The sequence below is a fragment of the Heliangelus exortis genome, chromosome 17 (genome assembly GCF_036169615.1).
Source record: "Heliangelus exortis chromosome 17, bHelExo1.hap1, whole genome shotgun sequence".
Classification (NCBI taxonomy): domain Eukaryota; kingdom Metazoa; phylum Chordata; class Aves; order Apodiformes; family Trochilidae; genus Heliangelus; species Heliangelus exortis.
Window position 1 is genome coordinate 2,709,927 of NC_092438.1, and position 25,279 is coordinate 2,735,205.

The 25,279-nt window shown below is 44.4% G+C and overlaps 1 protein-coding gene across 1 annotated transcript; it reads left to right on the top strand.

The window, feature by feature from the left end:
* Positions 1-6,500: 6,500 nt before the first annotated feature.
* Positions 6,501-23,676, top strand: GPR139 (G protein-coupled receptor 139). Its single transcript, XM_071760962.1, has 2 exons — positions 6,501-6,712; positions 19,287-23,676. Exons 1-2 carry the CDS (start codon positions 6,592-6,594, stop codon positions 20,219-20,221), a joined length of 1,056 nt encoding a protein of 351 aa, XP_071617063.1. The 5' UTR covers positions 6,501-6,591; the 3' UTR covers positions 20,222-23,676.
* Positions 23,677-25,279: the final 1,603 nt, after the last annotated feature.

The following is a 25,279-nucleotide window of genomic DNA, read 5'->3' on the forward strand; positions in this document are numbered from 1 at the left end:
CTCTACTGTCTCTCTCAAGCTGAACTTCATCACTGCATTTCACTTACATCCCTCTCCCTGCTAATACCTACAAGTTCAATTTTTTATTTGCCTTTTCTTCTTTTTTGTTTTCCCTTTCTTCAACGATGTATTTCAACCTCTTTTTCTTCTGCCATAGACAGAGCTAGGTGAGCTGTGAAATAAACACAGGAATATCAGAGAGCTGCACCTGCCTGTAAAATAACATGAATTTAATCAAACCCATTTTTAGTCTCAGGGCTTAGACTGGTCTTGTTGCTCTTCCCCTTGGCAACTGCTTGTTGTGACTTCAGCATAGGCTTGGACATATGTTTGATATCCCCAGCAAGCAACTAAGCAGAGGTGTAGGGAGACTGCATTACTTGATTTCCAATTGTGTGATTGTGTAGAGCTTCCTTCTTTTTGTGTTCCCATTGGCCTTATGAATTGCAGTAAAGCTGTGGCTAACCTGAGCCAGATTCTCCTTGTGCCTCACTTACATCAAGGTAAATCAAAAGAAATTGTGGCAGTCAGTGGGACTACAAAGGCAGTGACACGGGGTACAAAGCTCACTAAAATTTTTACTGGCACTACTCTTGGAATAAGCACTAACTCTTTTTATCTAGAACAATAACAACAAAGACAAGCCCAAAGCCAGAAAATATATGTTCACTGACAGACAAATTACTCTTACTGAAAATTCAAAATAAGATTTTTACATCAAGGAAATAAAGCCAGGTTAACAGTGGCTTTTATGGCCACTTTAAACATCCACCTGCAGGAAGGTATTTTCGCTGTATGTATGTAAATGTAGGACTGAAAAACACCCACGATACCCAGAAAGGGAGAAAAATTAGTCTTTTGCTTCTGAAACATTTTGTAATGGGTTACATCTAATTCAAAGTGTATCAGCCAAGAAATGACCAGCCAAAGAAGCCAGAACCTTTAATCTAGTTAATTAATAGGGGGGGATAGCATGTCCTTATGTAAAATGAGAACATAATCTGCTCAGGCTGGCTGCTCACTTGGTAGAGAGGCAGAAGTTACCAAGGGGCCTTGCAATTTATTTAGTTGGCCACAAGATCAGAGTCTGCACATCCTTCTGTCTATGCAGCCACACTCCTTAATGCCTCCTGCACCTCCCCATGGAAAATGAAGGTGATGCTGCAAGACCTTCCTGCAGTCCCACCAGCCTGGCAGAAACAAGCCACACGCGAGTGGGTGGGTGGAAAAGCCGCCTCCAGCACTCAGGCTCCTGCAGCTGCAGGGACTGCCACTGTGCATGCCCGTGACAAGCACGCCGATGGCAGAGCCACCACTGCTGACAAGACTCCCTCTGTAGGACCTCGTCACCACCCAGTGACGACTGCTCCATATAGGAACTGTTCCTGGCCCCCATGAAGAGCTGCATTGATCTCGCTCGCTGGCACTCGTTAGGGTCCAGCAGCGCAAAGGCACCCACACGAGTAAATCAGGGGAAGGATTATACGTTGTCTTAAAGAGAAGGAAAGCTCCAATCTGTATGAAAATCACATAGCCTTAGTATGAAACATGCAGAGAGGGATTAATCAAACAAGCTAAACGTGGCATTTGCATGGAAAACCCAAAATTACAGAATAAGTTACAAAGGCTGTGACTTGATCCTAAGATGAGGTCTATTGAGGGCAAGCATGACAAATGTGAATGCTTCGTTAAGTTGAAGTAATAATAATTTTTGCAATAATTAATAAAAATAATTGGAGGAATTATTTAAAAATAAGAGATAATGCTCTCTGTTTCCCCCCTTTTCCTTGGTATTCATAGGCTGGGCTTAATTTCTTCTTAGCAATGGCCTAAGAAAGTTTCACCTCTACTTGTCATGATTCCACTTCAAGCACAATGCACACCCTACCTTAGCTACAGCTAAACCCACATGGAATTTCTAGTCCAAGTGAAAAGATAAATACATATTCAAGTACCTTATTATTCAACTTTTTAAAATCCCAATAGAAGAAACACAGAGAATCACTTTACATGAATCTCATGTGTTTTCTTTTCACCTTGGGGAGAGGATACATTAGCCTCAGTCTTAGGAAGTATTTGTCAAGTAGTTACAATTTAATCCTAATTTATTTGTGCCTAAATCCAGCAAAGCACTTAAGCATATGCTTATGCTAAACACATGAATTAGCCCATTAACTCTACAGTTAAGCATCATACAAGTACATCATACAAGCTCTGATGGATTTTCTTCACTTCTTTACCTTGCAGAAAGAGTTCAGTTTCTGTTGTGAGTGGTGGATTAATTTTATTTGAAACATCTCAGGTATGCTGACTACTGAGAAAACAGTAAAAATTCATCGTAACCCCAGCAAAACTGGACAGGTCAAATGTTTATCTCAATGTACACATTTTTTTTTTAAATGTGACCTTAAAAGAGTACTATGGAAAATCAGGCATATCACCTACCAAATAAACACAAACAAAACATGGCTATCCTCCTTTGTTCTGTAACGATTCTTTAAAACAACAGGTGCTAAGTTAAATCTCATGTTCAGGCATTTGTCACATCTGTTTTCTGTTCCCTTTGAAAGTATTCTCACAATAGTGCTCAAATGAATTACAATGAGATTTGTCAGTTGAAACCTAGGAGGGAGTTCAGGAAATAAACATTTAATACTAGGGGGGAAAAAGAGGTGTTTAAAAGCTTTAAACAGGTTTCCAGATGGTTCAGATAGGCAAAGCTCCATTACAGCCACCATGTGAGACCCACTGTAACCTTCATAATGTCTCCAAGGTGATATGAGGCCAAAGGAAAAAGAGATGAAGAGAAGTCTACCTGGGTATAGAGCCTCAGTTTGCTGGCTATGAACCTGCAGCATGAGCTGGAGAAGCCCCAGCACCATTGGCATTCCAGACCTGCAGCCTTCCCCAGTCCTCAGTTAGCACTAGAAAAATACCTCAACTAAAAAATGAACAAATCTTCACTGTTCTCTTGTAAAACTGGAGCCTGCCTATTCAGAGGCACTGAAGAGGCTCCAATAAAGAACTTTCATAATCACATTTTTATCCTGACAGCTTTTACGAGAATGCAGAAAGGTCTCCTTCCCCTTGCAAGCCTGGAAAGACCTGCAGGTTGGTATTGACAAAGACAGTCCTTTAACTCAGAAGGAATAGAATATGACTCAGTAATGCTGTGGACTAACAGTAAGGAAAGATTAAAATATTGCTCTAAAAAGAAGGGTTTCAGTGCAACAAAATTATATAGAAGCATCTAATGAAGTATAATCTAGGACTTGTCATTCTTACAGGTATAATTTTCTCTGCAGCAGCTCTGAGATTAACACCTCCAACTCTGCTACAGAGATAAGACAACTTTGATCAGGCTGTAAGTCAGTTCTTTTGCCAATGTCCCTTGCCTCTTGCAACTGTTAACCCCACTTATTTTGCCAAACCATATCTCTCCTTGGAGAGAAGAAATACTTCCACCTTTCACAAAGCCTCTCCCAACCCCTCCATTCAGCAGTCTTACAGTTTCTCCTTTGCTATCTTCCAGGCACCTTACTCATGCCAGTGTCTTTCAACATCATGACATTTAGTTCCTCCAGACTCCCAGAGTCAATGAGTCTTTCTCTTAAGTCAGCATTGCTCTGCTCCATGACCCAAGTGGATTGGGGGGGTTGTGTGACTAATATGTCACTCAATCTTCCTGCCCTCAGGATCACTGCCTAGACATTTATTGGAAGGCTCAGAAAAACAGAAAGCTACCTAAGCTGAAGTGATTCTGGAATTTAAAAAGCAAACTACATCCAACTCTAATGTAGCATAACACACAAAGAATAAGTTGCTCTTTGGAAACAAATAAATGTCATTCACTGTCTGAGTATGGAGCTGTTTATGGGAAGAGATTCAGAAACCCTCCTTGCCAAAGCTCTAGAGGCATTCTGCCTTCACTGTTAATTCAGGAGCAGACCACAGCTCTTCTCATTGGAGGCCTGATGTTACAGGCAAATGTCATCCCTTTAGAAAGCACCTAGAAAATAGCAAGAAGTTTTACAACAAAGAGCCTTAAGTGGAAACAAGAATTGTGGTTAGTTGTGAATTTACTTTTTTGAAATTTGCTTATGTCTCAGGTTCTGTTACTGCAAAATTCAGATAGCAGAATAACCAAAATCATTTTGCTTAGGCCAAAAACTCATTTGAAGTTGTTTGAAGGACAAACCCCCCTCAAAACGTCTTTTATGCACTGAACACGAGAGCAAACTTCACATCACTTCGGACCTTTAATTCTGATGTATTACCACATATTTCATCAATTTGACTTTAGTGAAATAAAAGCAAATAATGCCTGGAAATCCTTCCTATCTTGCCTTAGAAGTTCTTAGTGCAGTGAGGCAGAAAATTTCCTCAACCAGCTGTAATCACACTAACTGAGGTACCAGGAACAGATTCATTTTCTCTGGCCTCTCCATTTGCAGGACAGGCCAGAGCAAGTGTTTAGTGAACCTGACCAAATTTTCAATGTTTTCCCCTTGTACAACAGGAATGCAGCAGATGCTGCAGAGTCACTTGTGAGGCCCTAGTGAGAGTCCAAGGTGGAAAGATGGGAAAAGATTGTTTCTCTTATGACCAACAGCTCTTCTCATCACAGTAGCAGCAACCTGAACTGTGCCCTGGAGACAATTCTAACTCCAAGGAAATGAATGCTACTATTATAGAAACCTCTCCAGGGGACTCCTATTGCTCAGGATGTTTAAATCTAGGCCAGACAGAATAGTGTCAGCAGCACAACAGAAAATAGATGGCAGAGGAGCTTCCTTAGCCTCCAGCTTCAGTGGGATTTCACTACTGTTAATCCCAAAGCACTGCAAACTGTATGTGAGGTTTTTTAACTGTTGCTTGCTAAGCTACTGCTCCACTGCCATTTCCTTCTTTTGTGTGTTGCTTTGCTGAGAACTTCACTTGGCTTCAAACCAGCGAGTCATGCTTTCAGCCAGGCTGATGCACTTACTCTGCCCAAGAAAAGGTTCCAGGAATCACCACTTCTCTTTCAGGAGGCAATAAAAGATCTCTTTTCTCATCAGGTCTGTTGCAGAAATATATAAAGAAACAACATTCTTTTAAACAATAAGAAGAAAAGACTGTAGGTTAAATACATAGGGAAAAAACAGGCAGAGTTGAATTCACAGTGCTTCACACTGTACAATCACACACAGTCCACTGCTGCACATAATTCTATAGACTATTTGAAGAAACAGTTTAAAAAGATTTTTTTTTAAGGAAAACATCCACTGAAAGGCTGTACTAGCAGACTCTAACCATCCTTAAGACTACATTACAAAGATGTCAACTGAAAAAGCAGGGGGAAAATGAATGTTTTTTCCAGCACGTTTAATTTGGGAAGCCTCACAAGCAGTTAAAAAAGACCTCTTCCATTAAACATTTTGGCATGGCAATAATTTCACTGGGTCTCCCAGCAAAGTAACCTACTCAAGTCCTTGCAGGACACACAAATCTAGAGGATTCTTCCCACACAGTGCCAGGCTGTGGGCTCAACCCCGCATGCTTCAGGTGAAAAAACAAAGACTTGCTTTCTGCTCAGTGGAAGGGCACTGTGATCAAACATCTGTTTTATCACTAAACCACGACCCTCCTGAATACACATATGTGCTGTTAGTCTGTCCAGCCCACTGCTTGGTAGCACAGACCACTGGACTCCACTACCATAACATAACAATTACACCTGGGACTATGTACTGAAATACACAAATGTAAGGGAATATGTGGAAATGGTTTTCAAAATCCCTATTTCCTTTGTGCTTTGTCTGGTGGGAATTACACACACACACATATACATACACACACACCCCCTCTGCTGTTCCTGGGGGGGTCACTGCTGGCCACCTCAGTCCTTACCCTGCAGCACTGCGGGAAGAACAGTGACAGTACAATTAACTCTACGTTTGCATTTCACTTTTGCAGGCAGAAATTCCCATTTCTGGATTTATTACTTCCTTCCCAGCCTGTTTCGAAGCACAACCCTGGGCGGCCAGGCAGGTGCATCACTCCTAAATGCATCCGCTCTGCTCTTATCCTACTGACTCGTGTGGCAGCTTGCAGACAAAATGCCCTTTCCTGCCCTTCACCGTGGAGTGAGATCGCTGCTGGTGGGGAGGTGGTAGGTTACCCGTGGAGGGTCATCCACGCCACCAGCCAGTCCCGGTGACAGCGAGGGGTAAAAGCCGGGCACCCCCGTGCTGCCTGGGGCTGAGGGAAGCGGATCCCGAGGAGCAGCACCGAGACAAGGTCTCCTCGTTCCCCCGGCCTCACCTCAGCTGCCCCGCACCCGCCTCCGCCGACCGGAGGGTCCCCTAGCAGACAGCCCCATCGAAAAGGTGGCGGGGGCGGTCCCTCCGTCGGGAACCGGGCTGATCCCGCCCCGCCCGGCCCAGCCCAGCCCAGCCCCTCCCGGCCGGGGCCGCGCCATGTGCCACCGCCCGCCGCGGGGCCCGCGCCGCGTTCGCCGCCGCCGCTGAGCGTGCGAGGGGCTGGCGGGCGGCTCGGCCGGGGCGGCGGAGCGAGCGCCGGCAGCGCGGCCGCGGGGAGAGCGGGTCCATGGAGCACAACCACCTCCACCTCCACAACGGCTCCCTCCTGGCGCACCACCGCTATGGCTGCGGCTTGGGATATGCACCTGTCGTCTACTACAGCCTCCTGCTCTGCCTCGGGCTGCCGGGTGAGTGCGGAGCCGGCGGGGAGGGCAGCTGCGGGGTTCCCGCCTCTCCTGCGGTGCGGAGCGGGGCGAGCGGGCTGCCGAGGGCACCGGGAACGCGGTCTTTCCCCTTCTCGGTGGGGATCAGCACGGGCGCTTCTTGGACAGCATCTCCGCTGCCTGACACGCTGCTGTCCCGCCGCTTTCTCCGTGCCCTGGTTTGTCCCTCCCTGCCCTCGCACCGCTGCGGTCGCTTTCCCACCCGCACTCGGACGCTCTGACTTTGAACTTGACACGCAAAGTCTCAGCCCGTCGCGAAGTTTCTGGTCTAATCAATCTTGCCATTTGAAGACAGAGCGGTGCTGAGGACGGGGGTGTACCGGGTCTGTCCCCTGTCGCCCGCATGTCGGGCTGGCAGTGACCGAAGGTGTAGCAGGGAGTTTGTGTGGTGCAAATCTCTGCTTGTCTCCCCGGGGCCGGAGGGGCTCTAGGAGCAATATGCCCCCGGGTAAGGAACTTGGCTGGGGAAGGAGAATGCTATCCCAGGGTTAGCAGACAGTTGTACTCTGAAGCCTGTCCCTGCAGCTGATGGAACAGGATAGTCCAGACTTAGGGTCAGCACCCTGTGAAGGCAATGGCAACGCTGACTCTGAGATCCCCAAGTACAGGTACAGGTCTTGGAAGAAAGTCCCAGCTCACGGGCACCAGCCCATATAACATTCAGTGCAATTTCCTATTTTAAATGGGAACAAATCTGAGAAAAGCAAGAGAGACCCCAAATGGGAAAGGAAAGGATGTTTCAAGTTTGGTGTGAACACCTGTGAGGCACTGTCCAGCACACAGGTATCCACATCTCAAAAGGCACGGATGCCACACAAGCATCACATCAACATGACTGTCTCAGCCAAACCCAGAGGACAGAGCAGGTTTCTCCTCCCAGAGCAGGCTGTCAGCCAGATGCCTTGGCACACAGGAACTGCTCGTGCAGCCCCACTTCTGCAGTGACAGTCTGGGCTTCAGCAGGCAGAGCGGCCACCCCAGCACATTTTGGGTGGGCAGACACCATGGCTTGCTCCCTGGCTTGACACCTTCAGCTGCAGAGTAACTTTCAGCAATCCCAAGGACAGGCAGAATGAGTCGGGGAAAAGAAATGTGATGCATCAAGGTAGAATCAGTATTTAAAGATACAAGACAACAGAGTTCAGTTGTGTCTATGTCAGACTACACATTTAAAGTGCCAGATAAAATGGCAAGCAGCAGTGATACTTAATAGTCTGTGATGTCTAAACGTTTTGTTCACTTTCATTCCTTCTCCAAGCAATTAATTCAAAGACAGTTTTTTAATCAGACATGAAGAGAAGCCTCCCTCTGCACAGCACACATGCAATTACCACTCTGCATATGAATTGATGATCTTCGTGGTGGTGTTTGGTTTTTTTTTTTTCCTCCCTGTCTTGTAATTAAAATTTGCAGATTGGCTAATAATTCAGTTTAATATAATAGTTCAGAGAACTGGAAATTTAAGTCCTGTATTTAGCCACAGAGGCTGGAGGGCATAGGCAACTGTCTCTCTCTACAGCATTTATGAGTCTCGGCCCTGACCTGAAGAGACCCAGCCAGGAGGGATGAGGAGGTAGTTTCCTCTTCATTAATCCCTTATGAGCTGCTTAGATCTCCATAGTAATGACAAGCCCCGATTTCAACACCTGTCCCCTAGGAACTGACCAAGACCCTCTCTCAAGATTATCAGAAGTTGTTACAAAGTAGTCTCTGGCTGAGTGTGCCTCTGTACCTCTCTGAAATTGGGAAAAGCCTCACATGCACAGACAAGAAAAATCACTTAAGTGTTCTGCACATACTTGCACCATCTCCCTAGGGATACTGCATTGTAATTACAGACCAAACACTGTCATTCTAAGAACATGGCTAAAATCAGTGCGTGATCAAAGTTAGCAATGGTGACACTCATTTCTCTCTCAAGGCATCAGGCATCACTTGGTTAGAGCAGAGGTACCAATGACAGAGCTTAACAGAAGCAGCCAAAGCATTTGGTGGTGCCACACTGCTGAGATCAGAGAACTTATGTCAGGTGTGGATGCATCAGCTTGCTCAGTACACGTTATCTGCAGATAACATTGGCACTGACACCTGTTTTTAGGTGCACGTGCACTGCACGTGCACACTGTGCTGAGTGCATGAGAAATTTATGAGTCTCACCCTAACAGAGAGATGAGAACAATGGGTACGTTAAGGGGAAGATTCACACAGCCAAGCTTCATCAAGGATGTGGTTCAGGGCAAGAGCAGTGCTAAAAAGAGCTTTTCATGTTTTCATTTGAAGCTGCTCTTCAGTTTTCTAGCTGTAGAAAATTGTAAAGGTAGCACACTTATTACATGTTAGAAAAAGAACCCTTAAGTCTGTGAGATCTGAGTAATTAGTTTTCTGTGGTGCCAAGAATTTAAGAGAAATGTCATCTAGGATTTGTCCTAAAATACAGCACTAGTGCAGTGTTTTGCTGAAATAGAAATGGCTAACTCCTTGCCACAAATTTTGGAGAAAGGATGATGAGAGGGGAAACCAGTTAACTGTTTCTGCCTTTTCTACTGTAGTGTCTAAAGGAAATTTCACTAACTCAACAACTCCACTTTGAGGCCAAGCGATGCCAGGCCTGACTGCATGCAGAGAAAGCATCCTTTCCCTTCCCTGTATAACCCAGGCATCTCAGCACTGTTCAACCAGGCACCAGAAAGTCTGAGAAGGGCAGAGACGACTGAGAGTGAAGTGAAATCCCTTCACCCCTGCTGCAGCAGTAGCAGACAGGGGAAATGCCAGGCTGTGCCCTGCAAAGAGGTACAACCACAGAGGTGCCATTGCTGCAGGAGGTGGCTGTAGGAAGGCTTTAGTGGAAGTGTTCCTTGCTTTAGTGAGAGAAAATGCCAGAGGAGAGAGAATTTTAGATACAGGGAAGGGAAGAAATTGCTCTGATTCAATTGAGGCGGGGGCTGGTAAGGTAAGGTACCAAAAAGGTACCAATTCTCAGTCCATCCCCTTGCCAAGGAGAGCTGCACAGAACAGCCACACCAGGGAGCTCCTGCTATGGCACAGCCACCAAACACAACCAGGAGGGTCAGGCAGAGAGGCAGCAATGTTTGCTTCAAATACCTGGCTTTGACCCTGGTTCCTCCTTCACCAGAAGGTGCAGTGGCAACTGAGTTGCCTTCATGCAGTCACCATCCCTGTCAGGGGCACAGCACCCTGCTGCTGAAGGGACGTGTCACAGCGTTTCCTAGGCCAGCCTTGGCCTGAACCATGGTTCCAGAGGTCTCCTGCTCCTAACAGCATGGGGAAAGGCAGAGTAAAATCTGTCCTACTGCACGATTGCTGGTTCCACTTTCCTCCCCAGTCAGTGGCCTACCTGGGGAGCGACTCAGAATCAGAGGTTGTCACATCCCAGTGACAAAGTACAGGCACGTACCCAGCACCCTAATAGCATCCCCAGGAGATAACAGACTCGCAGCAGTGCCCCAGGGAAGACACTCCAAACTCTGAGAGCCTGGTCTACAAATGATTCTTCTATTCATGCTTTAGGCTTCTGCTTAAAAATTCACCACGCTGATTTAAACAGATTCAGGACTTTACAAGTTTGGGAAAAGAGCCTGGACACACCTTGGTGCTCCCAGCTGCAGGGTGCCAACAGTTTGCTTTTGTGTCAGACCCATTACAGAACAAGGTGTTGTGGAGGTGGAGACAACCCAGCTCATTCAAAGCCTGGCTACAAACAGGTCACACTGGTGGGCCCCATGTAGAGAAGCTGGAGCCCTGACCTAGAGGAACATGTAAACTCAGGAGGGGTGCCTAACCTTTTAAAAATGCTGTCGAGGGAGAGCTACATGTTATGGATCTTCCTGCAACAGATGAGACCTTCTGTCCTCACACAGCAAGTCAGCTCCTTCCCAGGGTGTTGGGCTGACACACAGGTACCTAACATTTGTACTGTGCCTGTGCAAATTGCAGTCCAGTCACAGGCAAACTGAAATGGAGAACTGGTCCTTCTGGAGGCTTCTCCCTGGATGCCTCTTGGACTAAAGAGGCTGTTCAGGAGGTGTGCAAGCCAGGGTCATTGTCCTGGCAAGGCAGGTGGGCTGTTGGCTGAGCATTCCTGATATAAGAGAACACCCCCATGCAACAGCCCAGCTGTGCTCTCTCTAAACCCTGGACCTGCAGAGGGAATGAGATGCTGTCATCCTTGTGCTTACAGCCACAACCTGGTTAGTATGAAATGTAGGAAGGGGGACAGGTAGCACTGTTTGTTGATGACTCACATGTCACATCCAGTAAATACCAAAGCTGGCAGAAGGTAGGTGTACATACAGCACACAGCAGTAAAGAAGCGTGTCTGACCCATTTTGGATTCCTGCCATCTCCTGCCTAGTATTTTCTTCTGCAATCAATGTACAGGCTTCTGATTAAAGAGAACATTTCCAACACTTCAGTAAATATCCTCTCTCATAAGAGCATACCTGAACAATAGAAGTTCTAAGGGAAGATCAGAAAATACAAGGGAGAATTGTTACATGTAGAGTTATGACCTTGAAAAAACAGCACCCTTCAGCTGTCGCTCATTAGAGTTCACACAATGAGTAAGAACTGAGGTTTCCTGAGGCCTGATTCAACCCTGCTTTTATTCAAAGACCACACTTTCTCCGACTTAAAATCTGAATTGGATGCAAAGTCAGTACATTGCATCCTGCTTAAAGAAGGACAAATAAATTGGCAGAACTTTAGCTCAGCTATCAGAGCAACTGAAGGGCACTGCAGCACATTATAGTAGCACTACTGGACAGAGGGGAGCAAAACTGCTGCTAACATGCTTAAAATGAGTCTCTTCCTATTGTAAAATGAATGCTTTTTCTTTAAGGAAAGAAGAATCAGTATGAAAAAGATTCATTAGTGTTCCTGCACAGAAATGGTGACAGCAAGGCATGCAGATGGGAGCAATTTAGTTTGGTCAGTATGTCTGGAGACTGTGGTCATTAAAGCCTTGCAGGCTGGGGCTGAATCTAAGCTAACACAGAAGAGGACCTGATTGCATATTTCTGAACACCACCATGGAGTACAACTGCTAACTTTGGATTTTTTTTCTCCCACACCAGTAGGGAACAACACTGTCAGGGCTGTAGTGATAACGGTGCAATATTTGGGAGGCCCAGTAGCCTATGAAGTGCACAACCTTGCATGGCAGGCTGCTGAAATGGATTGGGAAGGAAAAACTCCAAAGGAGATTTTTCCTTGAAATGACAATGACTCAAAAGAGAGAGCACAGCCAGTTTTCACGGTAGGTGGGTAATGCAGAGCCCCTGGTTGTTAAGAAGTTAAGGCATTCAGAAGCACTAGGCAGTCTGACACCCTGCTGTTCTTCATCCTCCCCTTACTTAGGTTTTCTCCTTCTCCTCTTCTCTCTGCTCCCCTCCATAAAATGGGGGTGAATCAGCAGAAACAAGCCAGCAGGAGAAGGCTTTCATCCGCATATGTCAACACAATTTGCTGTAGACAAACAAACAACAGGGAGATGTCCTGACCTGGTGCTGCTCTCTGCTTTTACATGGCAAGGGCAAAGCAATCCCTGGCCTCAAAAGCATTCACCTTCTTATTCAAGTGGTCTTTTTGAGCCTTTAATCTCTTTTCCCATTAACTTTGAGACACCAGAAAAGGAAACAAAACCAAAATTAACTCTTTAAGTACACGGAGACCTTGCACACAATTCCATTTTCATTCTGCAGAATGAAGACATGTACATATGTAAGGATTCTGAACCCCAATGTCCAAAGCAGTGTTAGTGCCATTCTGGGCTGACCTGACAGAGATGGTGGTGCTGAGTCCCCCCCAGGACACCAGCATGGCTGTGCAGAGGGAATGAAGTAGAGTCAACCAACTAGGATCAGAATTAGCCACCCAGAAGATGACCAAAAGGAGTTCTGTCCTTTTATTCAAAGAAGAGAGAAGCCTTTCTATTGGAACACTGAGTGCATCTTTTCCACTGAAATTGCCCTGGTCTACCACTTGAAGCAGTCCCTGGAATGTAGTGTCATGGAACTTCTCCATCTTTTAAATCATATGGTGCATTGACTGTGCAGAGGTGCACTAGAGGTTGCTTTTGGTTTCTAGACAAACTACCTGTCATTCAGTTACATCAGACTAGGATATTTCACAAACACTTTTTTCATTCCAGGTGTTTTTGTCTTCAGTGTCCAGACTGGCACACCAAAGTGTGCTATTTTTAGTGTGGATGCATTGTATTATCTGTGGGGGAAATAAAGCCAAATTATGATAGCTTTACATAGTCTGTAATTTCCTGCAGATTGTGTAAAATTGTCATAGCCTCCAAGAAAGCTTGGCCATGAGGCTTGCAAGCATGAGCTCCTGTTGCATTAGCTAATGCTTGAGGAAGACATAAAACCTTTGTTTTTTAGCAAAACCACAATCAATGGTAAAATCCTCTTAATTATTTATGTTCAGTAAAGAATTCATGCTCGTGGCCTTATGAAATCACATCCTGCCTCCATCCTAGTAGTCCCATCAAATACCTTTGGCACCTGTCTCAGTGCTTTGGCATTTGATGTTGGAAGGGTAGAAGGGTTTTGTCATCCTTGAGCTCACGTTACTCAGCTTGAGACATCCTAAACTTCACCAACAGCCCACGTTTAGAAGCCACAGACACCTGCCAAATGAGACACCCAAATTGCTTTGAAATTCTCTGTCTGTCCAGATACATTACATGAATAACCAAATCCCTTTTATGATTTCTGCATTATTTTGCAGCTTGCTTTCTCTCCACCCAGCCCCAATTTCCATCAGGAAGCTTAATTAGTCTGGTAGCAAGACATGAGGCTAATTTTGGGATGAGAGTTTTAGACGTTTTTATTCTCATGTTGGTACCTCTAAGAAAGATTGAAGGGGGGAATGTCTGAGAGTCATTAGAGGCTTTCTACACTGCAGGCTCAGCTCAGGAAAGATGGATGAGAAGGGTGAAGACAGGAAGAGAAGAACCAGATCTCTGTCACATTAATGCACTTGTGTCACCACACAAGAGAGAACGTACCAGGCCTTCCTGCATCTTAGCCTAGCATTCCTTCTGGGCTGTTCTCAGATTGCAAAAATAGCCCTATTTTCTGAAAACCAGGGAAAAAACCATACTCCAACGGTCTAGGAAAGCTGAAAGCAATACAATGTAATTACATCTGTCTGCCAGACAAGTTACTGCACTTAAGCCTGAGCAGTTGGCAAGGCTCAGAGCGAATGCCCAGCCATCAGTGTCTCCATGTCATTACCACGCCTGGGCCCTCCAACTGCAAGGAAGTGCTGCTGGCTGGATTAAAATCCTTCTCTGGCCTCCATAACCAGCCAGTGCCAGCCACGGAGCAGAGTACTTCACTCACAGCATCCTTCCCCAGAGATGCCTCAGCTAATAAATGCTGTCAGGGAGAAAAATGGCCCCAGAGGCCAGATTTCATCATCAGAGTCTGGCACCACCTCATTCATTCACCTGTGATTTGTGAGCACAAAGCCAAGCCATGTTTTCTCTGCCAGTCACTAACCCAATCTCCCGTTTTATGGAGGGGAGTTTGGGTTCTCCAGGGCAGGAGCTTGATGATCCTCTACCTCCACTTTTGCCTTCAGAACCATCATAGTCTTTCCCTACACGTGGGATTTCTAAACACAAACAACATAAGAGTTTCCTTGCAAGGTGTGAAACCTCTTCCAGTGGCAGACCTGCACCCATGCCTGACATAGTTTTTGTGATGCTCATTTTTTGGATTAGATCCCTCTCTGTCCCTGAGGGATGCAGGCACCAAGTCAAGGGCCCTTCCCTCCTTAGGATGAGTGGGTTTGTGCCATTCAGCAGTGCTCAGGAAAATAAATCAATGTATTTTAAAAAGCAATCCTCACAAACTCTCAGGGGAGGAAAAACATATTCTTTAAATATGTTTATGTTATATGTTATGTTATATGTTTATACCTCTTTATGCTTTGCACCAGTTTAAGGAAAGACCTCAGGATATGACAATAAATTCCATTAGCCTCAAGCAGGCACTGTTCTCAAAGGTTCTCCCTCCCTGCTGTAATGGTGAGTTCAACCCATACCAGCTGTAAGAGAAAAGCATGGAACTGCTCTATCTTTTATAATGACAGACAGGATAATTTTAAAAGGCCATGTAACCAGCTGTAGAGAACATCATTAATAAACATGTTTACTTTGCCACAGCAATTTTAAAAAAAATAATTATGTGCCTCCATCAGAAATCACCCAGAAATCCCCCATTGTTACCATCTTCTCCAGAGAACTCCCCACACTTGAGTAAAGGCTGAAGACCATCCTCATCTCCAGTATGGTAACTGTTGGCAAACAACTGTGTTAGTAACCATGGTCAGACCTGGCTGCTTGACACAGTGCCTGTTTACATTCTAATATTGCCACCTGGCTTAGAGAAAATCATCTCGTCCCATTAAGCCAAAACACAACTTTTTTTTTGCCATGTATTAGTAGCATATTGTACTTACAGTCTCAGAGCTACCAAATCTAAGAAGGACGTGTTGCTAACGGATTTTCCAAAGCAATTTAAAATTTCCCATTTGTAAATGGTCTCTCCCTGTGCCTGTCAGGTGCCTAATGCAGGGCCTGCACAGTTGTTTCCTATGTTGCATGATAATTTCTAGGGATCCTAGCAACAACTGTACTGGGTAAAAAGTGCCCATTATATTCAGTGACCAATGTGTATCCCACTCAGTAAGTGACACTCAGGGCTCCTTCATTTAGGTAGTTTATGATGCTGAACTGCTGAACCACACAGCAGGATGTACTCCCAACACAACCACACTACCACTAAAAAGGCTATTTCACTGCATGGGCTGCTGTGTATGTGCAAAATACTCAAAAAACAAACCCCAAAAAACACAACCAAAGCCCAGAAACTCGCCTGTTTCTTTGGTAGGCAGATAGAATTGTTCCTGCTCAGGCACACAGGGGGTGGTAACGGTGGAAGGAGCTCTGAGAATGCCCTGTGAAGACCTTGGTTAGACACTGTTTGAGCCTTGACTAGAATCCACAGAACAAGATGTTGGGAAAAGCATGCCTGTAGGTCATGCACTCCTTGGAGAGGGCCCAGATAACTGCCTGGCCTCTACAGACAAGGTACTATGGTTTTGGTACAGCAAGCAAATCCAAATCCACATGAGAACCAAGGTTACTCCTAAAGGCTGTTCCATCTCAGATATGTGGAGCCTCCAATGGCATGAATTTCAGTTTATACTCAGAAGCTGATGAAGTCACAGGAAACGTGCAAGGAGAGATGTAAGTGTCCCATGATGAACCCTGGCTGAGTTAGAAGGCTGCTGTATTTTGAGCAGTGTGGACTGATGGCTTTTGGGTGTCAGGGAGCTTCAGATGCTTTGTCTCAAGAGCATCCTCATGACCAAAGGGAAAGAGTTGAGACTGCCATTTCTGACAGTTGCTTCTCATCATCTGCTAGTGGCATCTCAAGGGCCCAGCAAGCTAGGTCCCTAATCAAGCCCCAGTTCTCAACCAGATATTTATAAATTCAGAATACTGCACTGCAGCAAGCAACGCTGGCATAAATTCCCATCTGTCATCCCTTAAGAACTCCCAGCTTGGTGACCAAGCTTTTTCAAATTCAGATGATCTTTACTCTGTATCTACAAAAAACCACTGGAATACTGGCAGTATACCATCCAGTAAATTTAGGGGCACTGATGTATCCAGCAGCTGTAGCTCCACCTATGTTACAATACAGACATACTTTTATGTCTCCATCATAATCTCTGCCATCACTAAATACAATGTTAGTGGAATAATTAGGGTAAACAAGGCTAAAATGTGGCTGCAAATGCAATGCTCATCATCACCTTCCAGATGCAGCAGGCACTTTTCGCCCAAGGGAGAGCTCACAGAGCACTGAGTAGGCACCCAGGAGTCACTGTGATGCTGGCACAAGGACACAGTTATTCACACAGAGCACTGTTCCTCATTTCCCATTTTACTAAGTTTTAGATAGTGTTTGAGGACACACCAAGGACCAACATAACACTGGCCAGGAACTGGGTGAAGGACTGAGATTTAGCCATAGCTCATCTTTTCTCTCCCTGTACAGCACACAGCAGGAAAAATACTCCCAAACCCTCTGTTAAGACACTTTCACACTGTCAGCTTTCTGCTGCACTCCCACTATTTTTTTTTTACAAAGCAAATTATACTGCCATATCATTCAGCCAGAAAAAGCCCTAGTATTTCCAATACACAACACTGTAACCCTTGCAGGAAAAAAATTGGACAGAGCTTGCATGTACTTTATCAGATCAATTTTCTAATCCAGTTCACCAAGCAAAGCTCGCTGACATTAGACGAATAACTTGCATTTCAGTACACACCATTACTGCTGTTGCTGGGAACCCTGAGAAAGGCAGGGAGAGAGGGTACAGGGGAAAGGACTGCTCGTAAATCTCCTCCTGAAGGAAAATAGGAGTGGGGTTAGAATCAAACAGCAGCACCCCCACAATGGGCAGAAAGGGTGGGGGGAGCAGGGCTGCTGCACCTGGACACCGTGGGGCTCCAGCATCCCTGTGGGAGCTGCTCTGCTGGTCAGGCCAGAGTTACCACCACATCCTCAAGCATCCCCCATGCTGCACACTGCCTCCAGCTGCTGTCACTGGAATGAGTCAAATGTAGAGGATTTAAAGAGAAGATGAACTCCACAGGTCACATCCAATATCTGTGAAGCTGAGCCACTCAGCCTGGCCGGCCAAAACCAGCAGTGACTGCAGAGTCATGATAAATGCTCCAGCTCGAGGATTTCCTTGACAGTGCATCCCTCACTGTACCTCTCGGGCTCATCAGAAGGCACCTCAGAGGCATTTTGTAAGCAAGCAAGTGAAAAATGACAGGAGCTCTGACTAGGATCACCCCTCGTCTCCCACATCTGCTCTGAGCTGAAAGCAATGCAGTTGCATGATGTTAATGGAGAAATCAGGAAAATTCCTCTGGAGGTGATTTGAGACAATACTATAAAAAAGACCATGGGTTTTGTTTGTTTGGGTTTTGGAATTTTTTTGGTTGTGTTTTGTTTTTTAGGGAAGGTGTCAGTCAAGTGCCATGCATAGTTTTGTTCTAAGATACAAAATTAATATATTAAGATAATACAAGAAATAGGTGAGATTGATGAAGACTATTACTCAGGATCACTTGCTCTGCTGCAGTACGTTTCCCCAGCAGCAGAAGTCTGCTCCCAGACAGCAGGCTTTGAAGGCATTTAAAAGAAAGGTAGCTTTTTCCACTGCCAAGTAAAACAGGTACAAAAAATGAGCATTTTCAGCTGTTAGGACATATGTCCTCAGCTGTCATTGCCTCAATGTCAGCAACATCCTTTCTCTCTGATATAAACGAATCCTTACAATTATTGTTGATTTGTTGTGGGAAATACATCAAAGCTAGGAGAAATGTTTGAAGCACTGAATGCACAGACATGATGATTTATAGAACACTTACAGAAATGTCAAATACAAACATTTGGCAGTCTCTTATACAGTAAGCCAGACCTCTGATTTTTAAGCAGGTATTCTAGCCAAGTCATAAAAACTTCTGATGACAATCTCACCTCTCATGCCAGCTGTACTGCTGGGAAGAATAATAGGATTTTTTTTCCAATCTAAGACCACACAGTAAGTTCTAATAGTAAAGCAAGTAGTCAAATTCTGGCTACACCTTAGTGCTTCAGGAAAGCTGTTAATGGCTGCAAGGACTGTTTGCATCCTTGATGAGGAGCTCTGCCTGGCCAAGGACTTCCTTGGCCCTTCCTATAGCATCCCTTACAACACTGGTTCAAGCACCCTAAATACACCTTAGAGACACTAAAGTGTATCTAAGTTTAATCACAGCTTTAGAAGACTGAAACAAACCAGCCAGTGAAGCAGCAGAGAGAAGACACTTGAGCACTTCACCAGAATACTGAGTGTCATGCAATACATCTAGGTATGGTTTAGGTCATGGGTCTGCATTGCAGCCAGAGAGTTGCAAGTGGATGCTTTTTCAGGAAACCTGGGGATGTTTACACTTAGTCTGAAACAGAACATGCATCATGTCTGATGAGGCCAGTAGAATTTCCTTAGAGGCTCATCTGTATCCCTCCAGAGGAAAAATGCTTTCCAGTTGAAGGACTTCCAAGGAGCAGCTCTGGATAAACAAGCAGGAATTCTTTGTGGAATAGACTGGTTCAGTAGTGGGAACAGGGATGTTACTCCAGAGCCCATCTGCAGAAGGGTGGGTCAGACAGGCAGGACTGTGTTACAGGAGACTCATCCTGGGCAGAGCTGAAAACTTTGAATGCTGCAAAGGACCTCCAGCTCTTGGGAGGAGCTGGACATGTATTTCCCTGGGAGACCTTCTCTCAGCTGAGATCCCACTTGGTCAATTGCCTAATCCAGGTGGCTTTGATTTCAGCTCTTTTTAGATGGAGTTCAAAACTAAGACAGGCACCACAAGCTGGGATGAGGAACAAAACAGTCTAACTCTCTGTTTCTGTCTCCACAGCAAACATCTTGACAGTCATCATCCTTTCCCAGCTCGTAGCTCGCAGGCAGAAGTCCTCCTATAACTATCTTCTAGCTCTAGCTGCTGCTGACATCCTGGTTCTCTTCTTCATTGTCTTTGTTGACTTCCTCATGGAAGACTTCATCTTAAACAAACAGATGCCTCAGGTACCGGACAAAGTAATTGAGGTTTTGGAATTTTCTTCCATCCACACCTCCATTTGGATTACGGTTCCACTGACAATTGACAGGTACATAGCAGTGTGTCACCCCCTGAAGTATCACACAGTCTCCTACCCTGCTCGTACTCGTAAAGTCATTGTAAGTGTCTACATCACCTGCTTTTTGACCAGCATCCCCTACTACTGGTGGCCCAACATTTGGATTGAAGACTACATAAGCACATCAATACATCACGTCCTGATCTGGATCCACTGCTTTACTGTTTACTTAGTGCCCTGCTCCATCTTCTTCATCCTCAATTCCATCATCGTCTACAAGCTGCGACGAAAGAGCAATTTCCGCCTGCGAGGGTACTCCACAGGGAAAACAACAGCCATTTTGTTTACTATAACTTCTATTTTTGCCATACTTTGGGCACCAAGAATAATCATGATACTCTATCACCTCTACGTATCCCCTATAAGCAACAGCTGGGTGGTACATATTGTGTCAGACATTGCCAATATGCTGGCCCTGTTGAACACTGCGATTAATTTCTTCCTCTACTGTTTTATTAGCAAAAGGTTTCGCACAATGGCAGCTGCCACGTTGAAAGCCTCCTTTAAGTGTCAGAAGCAGCCTGTGCAATTCTATACAAACCATAACTTTTCCATAACAAGCAGCCCATGGATTTCTCCAGCCAACTCTCACTGCATCAAAATGCTTGTTTACCAGTATGATAAGAATGGAAAACCTATAAAAATATCACCATGAAGAGGGCAATAGGTGGAGTTCCTGGGTGCAAGTTCTTTTCAAGTGGTTACATCTTCAGGATGTAATTTGCTGAAATGGCTGTTTTGAAGAGTGGTCATTTGATTTCATTTCCCTGGGAGACTGAGGGTAGATCAGACTGTGAGGAGGGATGAGGAGCACTCGATTTTAGGAGCAAAAGCGAGAAGGCAAACGCCTCTGTCTCTCATGTAGCATCTTGAATATGCCTCAGAGTTCAAGTCTTAGTGTTCAGTCGCACTCAAATGTTTGGCACCCTAGCATCAGTGCAGTCCAGAGTCATTGGAAGGGGAAAGCCACAACAGTGTTTAATTACAACCTTTCAAAAACAACAAAACCTTGCTTGACCATGCAGGTTACTACCGACAGAGCAAATGGACACTTTTATCTACTATGGAAGCTGCCATTTCTGGTGTTTCCACTTGCCAAAACTGATGTGTTGTTTCTGATACAGAATACTGACACACAGTCTTGCTGTCAAGACCTTGCTGCAGGAGGCAGCCTGCAAGACATGAACTGTGAAAAGCCCTGTTTGGCTCATCTGAACAAGGCTTGAGGACTGCTGTAGTACCTGTTGCAGCATCAGCACGGAAAACAATCCTGCAAGCTGCCATATTCATGTGTTTCAACTTGTTACTTAAGAATGTGACCAAGACAGGGAGCTTGAGGGAGGGAGGGAGGTTTCTAGAGCCAAGAACAAAAGCAGCATCTTTTCCCAGCTATTTCAGTTATGGTGTTCAAAGACTTTCAAATACAAGGCCAAGTTCTGCCTGATGCAGAGCTCCCACTGAAGCAGCTCCTGTGAGGTTTGGAGTGATTACAGCCTTCAGTGTGATTACAGCCTTCCCCTTTAATCAATAAAGATTGATTTATCCACCATGTTCAGGTCTTTAAGGATTAATATATAAAACCTCAACCTAAGATTTTATTCCTGACAGATTATGCCATCCTACTGGAGATTTGCCATTTAGTTATCAAAAAACTGTTTGTCAAAGAAATTGTACTCAACAATTAAGTCCATTAAGTACCCAACAGAAGCAAAAGCAGATCAGCTTCAACTGAGGCTTTAAAGTATTTACCTTAATGTAGCTTATCTTCTCTTTTTTTCATACTTAAAAGCCAGCATCTCAGCAATGCTAAGTATAGGAAATGAAAAGAGTAGGCATTTACTGGACACCTAAAAAGGCCTGTATTTTAATTTCTCTCCTTTTCGGATCTTGGCATGTGAGAGCCACATACCACAGCTTTTCACTTTTATATTGGACCCTTAAAGCAGCCTTAGTGAGCATGACAGCAGATTCCTTGCCTGGTGAACACAAGCACAATGTGGTCAGTGGACAAAGCAGCTTCTTGGGAACTGCAGATACAGAGCAGCCTGGTGCTAGCACTGCATTTGTTGCCCATCCCCACGGCTACTGGGGACCTCGTGGTGACCTAACATTGCAAGGTCCCTTGAGAAGGGATCTTGTCAGTCCCATTTTAGTGGGATCTGATGGCTGAAAGCATCCAGAATTCATGAATGGCTCAGTTTTGGTGCATAACCCCTAAGAAACAACACCAAGTCAGCACAAGTCCTGCTGAGGGTACCAGCCTGGTCCCCATCTGCCTATTGACTGGTGACCTGCAAGAGCAAAGCCCATGGCAAGGCCAAGGACAATTCCCCCAGGAGGGAAAAGAGCAAGAGGCACATGAAGAGCAGGACCTGGGGCAAAGATGCTTTCTCAGGAGGGACCAAGACCACTCAGGTCAGTCAGGAGCACAGAGATGGGATTGCCCAGGGCCTTGGGCAGCACACACAGCCCAGTCCTCTCCCACTGGTGCAGCAGGTGGGAAAGCAGCTTGGCTCTTCTCTGCAAGGTGCTGGAGCACCTCAGGGACCACACTGGTTACAGCAAGGAGAGGGGCACACCTGGGGAAAGGGAGAGCTGAGGGCAAAAGCTGACCTTTTCCTCCCTCACCCACTGAGGGGGTGCTACCCACCTAAATCCACACAGATTTAAAGGAAAGGAGCTGCCCCTCATCCCATAGGCTCTTTGTCCCTGTGCTCTCAACAAAACTTCACAGTGTCTTGCAATAAAAGCATAAAAGGGATGCTCACCCTTGCTATGTGCCATGGCAAGAGTAAAATTATTTCTTATATTACCAGTGTTTTACAGAAATTGTTTTGTGGCCATGCCTTCTACTCTCCTCAGAAACCTCCCTCTGGTCTTTGTTGGTTGATAGTAACCAAAGTTACCTTATGAAAAAGGTACTGTATGTTCCATTTGGGGAAAATACTGTATTTATAACTTATTTTTATTCTAAATTTGTTATGAAGAATGCTTGTCTGAGCTACATGTGAATGAGTTGGAAGTGCAATATCTGTATAGATAAGTGGTTCATTTTTGAGAATGTATCTATTGAGAAAATTATTTATACAAGAAATTCACTATTCTACTTAATATAATAGTAACCTTACATAAAATAGTGAATGCTTAGGGGGCTTATTTATTAAAAAATTTCAATTAAGTGCATGGCATATGCTGCCATGGTGTGATTCATTAGTTTTTGTAACATATTTATCCTGCAAACTAGCAGTGTGATCTGATCCTTCCTGTCCTGATGATGTATTTTTGTAAATTACCATACTTAAACAAAATCTGCTTGCATTAATATTTTATTTCCCACTAAAAATAACCCATTTATTTGTTGTGACTTCATTTGAAAAAACCCCACAATTCTCTTCCATATCATTTTAGAAATGACAAGGTACAATTTTCATGTACAGCAAATTGATCATTTCATCTCTGATAATTTAGGGCTTTAAGAGCTTACTTTCACAGCCCCTCAAAGTCAAACAAAGTTGCTTATGGGTTTTGTGATTGTTTTTTCCAATCCTCATCAATTTAGGAGGGCTTTGGATCAAGTTATATCTTGGTTAACAGTATTTGAAGCCTTCTTAGAGTCCAGTTTGGATGATAAAGCCTTGACTTTGTAGCCTGCCATATGGGAGCTGCTGTTGATAATACTTGCCTTATTTTTGATTATGTGAAGCATCTTGCAATGACTGTTGCTAACTGGCCAATGTCTTGCTGTATTATCCACATCTCCCAATTTTCTCTTAGTAAAAACCAAACCATGCACATAGTGTTATTAATTAGGGAAAAAGGATCCTAGAGACAAAACCATCTCTCTGTTGTGGAGATGGCCTTTTGTACTCTGTATTTCAAATATCTACAATTAGGAAAAACAAGCTGTGGACAGTTTTACAGTTACTGATAGGTATATGTCCTTGAAGACCACAGCTAGGAACAAAATACTTTTTAGGTTAATTGCTGGTATAGAAAATTATGGAACCTATTACCTATTTAAATTGTGAATATCCATATTTTCATAAGTAGACAATATCTTGTGTTTGAAAGACTTGTTTGTATTATAATAAATTATGACATGGTGCATAACTTACCATTGTGTTTGGAGCTATGCTTGATTCATAGATTCTTATTATGTACTTTTGATTTACAGGTATTTATGATGCACTATAAAGCAGACTAGTTCTTGGCAACTATTAATCAGTAAAACTGGGCCTTGGATTATGGATCTTAATTGATTTGCTGCAAAAAAATATCTGAAATACAAGATGTTTAAATTATTACCAGCTCAATTAATTTTGAAACAGTCTCAGCTGTGTAAGTTAAGTTTAGCTGTTAAAGTCTATGAATCCCTAACCCTTAAATCCTAATACTGGTGTGAAGTTGAACCTGAGACAATTTACACCCATCCAAAGCAAGTGTGAGGCCAGGAAAATGGGTGCTGTTCTGGTCACTGCAAGTGAGGAGATACCCAGGCAGGCCCAGGGAAGCAAAACACAACCCCAGTTCCCACCAATGATAGAACTAAGGCCTAAGTTTCTCTGCAAATAGGCTTTACACAGCAACCAGCACAAATGAGACAAGGGGCAGTTTGATTCAAATTTGAGAACAAAATGGAACATTAAAAAGCAAATCCCCTCAATCTGCTCTCCCTGTGGATGCACAGATCCACATCTTTTACAGGCTGGTCCCTTCCATCTTGGCATTTTGCAAAGAAAGAAGGGGACCAGAATTCTGACAACATTTGTCTGTAGGTGAGCATCCAGAGCCCCTGCTCCAGCAGCTGGTCCCAGATGTTTTGGTTTCCATATGTTACATTTCCTATGCATTTTATCTGTTGTAGAGATAAGGCTCCCCCATGAAAGACCGAACTTACAAATCCATATACTAAGTATGTGAACATTATAAATAAATTATACTTGTCACCAGAAATAGAAAATTAAAAACAAACCCATGATGAGAAAATACAAAATACTAGAGGGTTGAAAATGGATTCAGGACTCAGAGGACTGGAAGTGGAAGAAGCCCAACTTTTCTTCAAATGAAAAATACTAAGGCTATACAGAATTCATACCCCAGTCAAATGTAACATTTTGTGGGATCAAGCTCCTAGCTCCCCTGGAGCAGCAAGAGGTCATTGAAAATTATTACAAGCAAGCAGAGTATAGAATAGTGAAGGAACTCCTGATGGAAAGAGTCCAGTGTCTTGGAGATGAAGAAATGTAAGGCTAAACAAACAAAATGAAAGGGTGATCCAGGTAGTGCCTGACCCACCCATCAGATCTCACTCATGTGAAAGGCTTGGAACACATTTAAGGGCAGCTTCCAAGAGAGAAATAAGAGGGAAAGGGACACTGCTGAAAGGGACAGTGTCATTTGCTGGAGCTTATCAGGGTTGTTCCTTATGGAGGGAGCCTGGGATCTGCCTGTCTCTGTACTTTCATTAGCAGCTATGGCATGAGAAGTACTGATGAGGTGTACAGATTATTAAGAAAGGCATTGTACTGCCAGGAGGACTGAAAGAAAGGTATTGCATGTAAGAACCCAATGACCTTGAAGAATCAAGTGATAAAAATGGGATGAATTCAACAGTAATAAACATGAGACTCTCCACTTGTCTGCCTGTAACAATACATTTGCAATAAAACTCAGCAGTCAGAAACCACGGAGAACCCAATTGTGCCAGCTGGGC

What these genes read in the sequence shown, in the direction of transcription:
- GPR139 (XM_071760962.1), top strand. Translation starts at nt 6,592, where the DNA reads ATGGAGCACAACCACCTCCACCTCCACAACGGCTCCCTCCTGGCGCAC. An exon ending in GCTCTGCCTCGGGCTGCCGG is followed by an intron (nt 6,713 to 19,286) that starts GTGAGTGCGGAG and finishes CTGTCTCCACAG; the next exon opens with CAAACATCTTGACAGTCATC.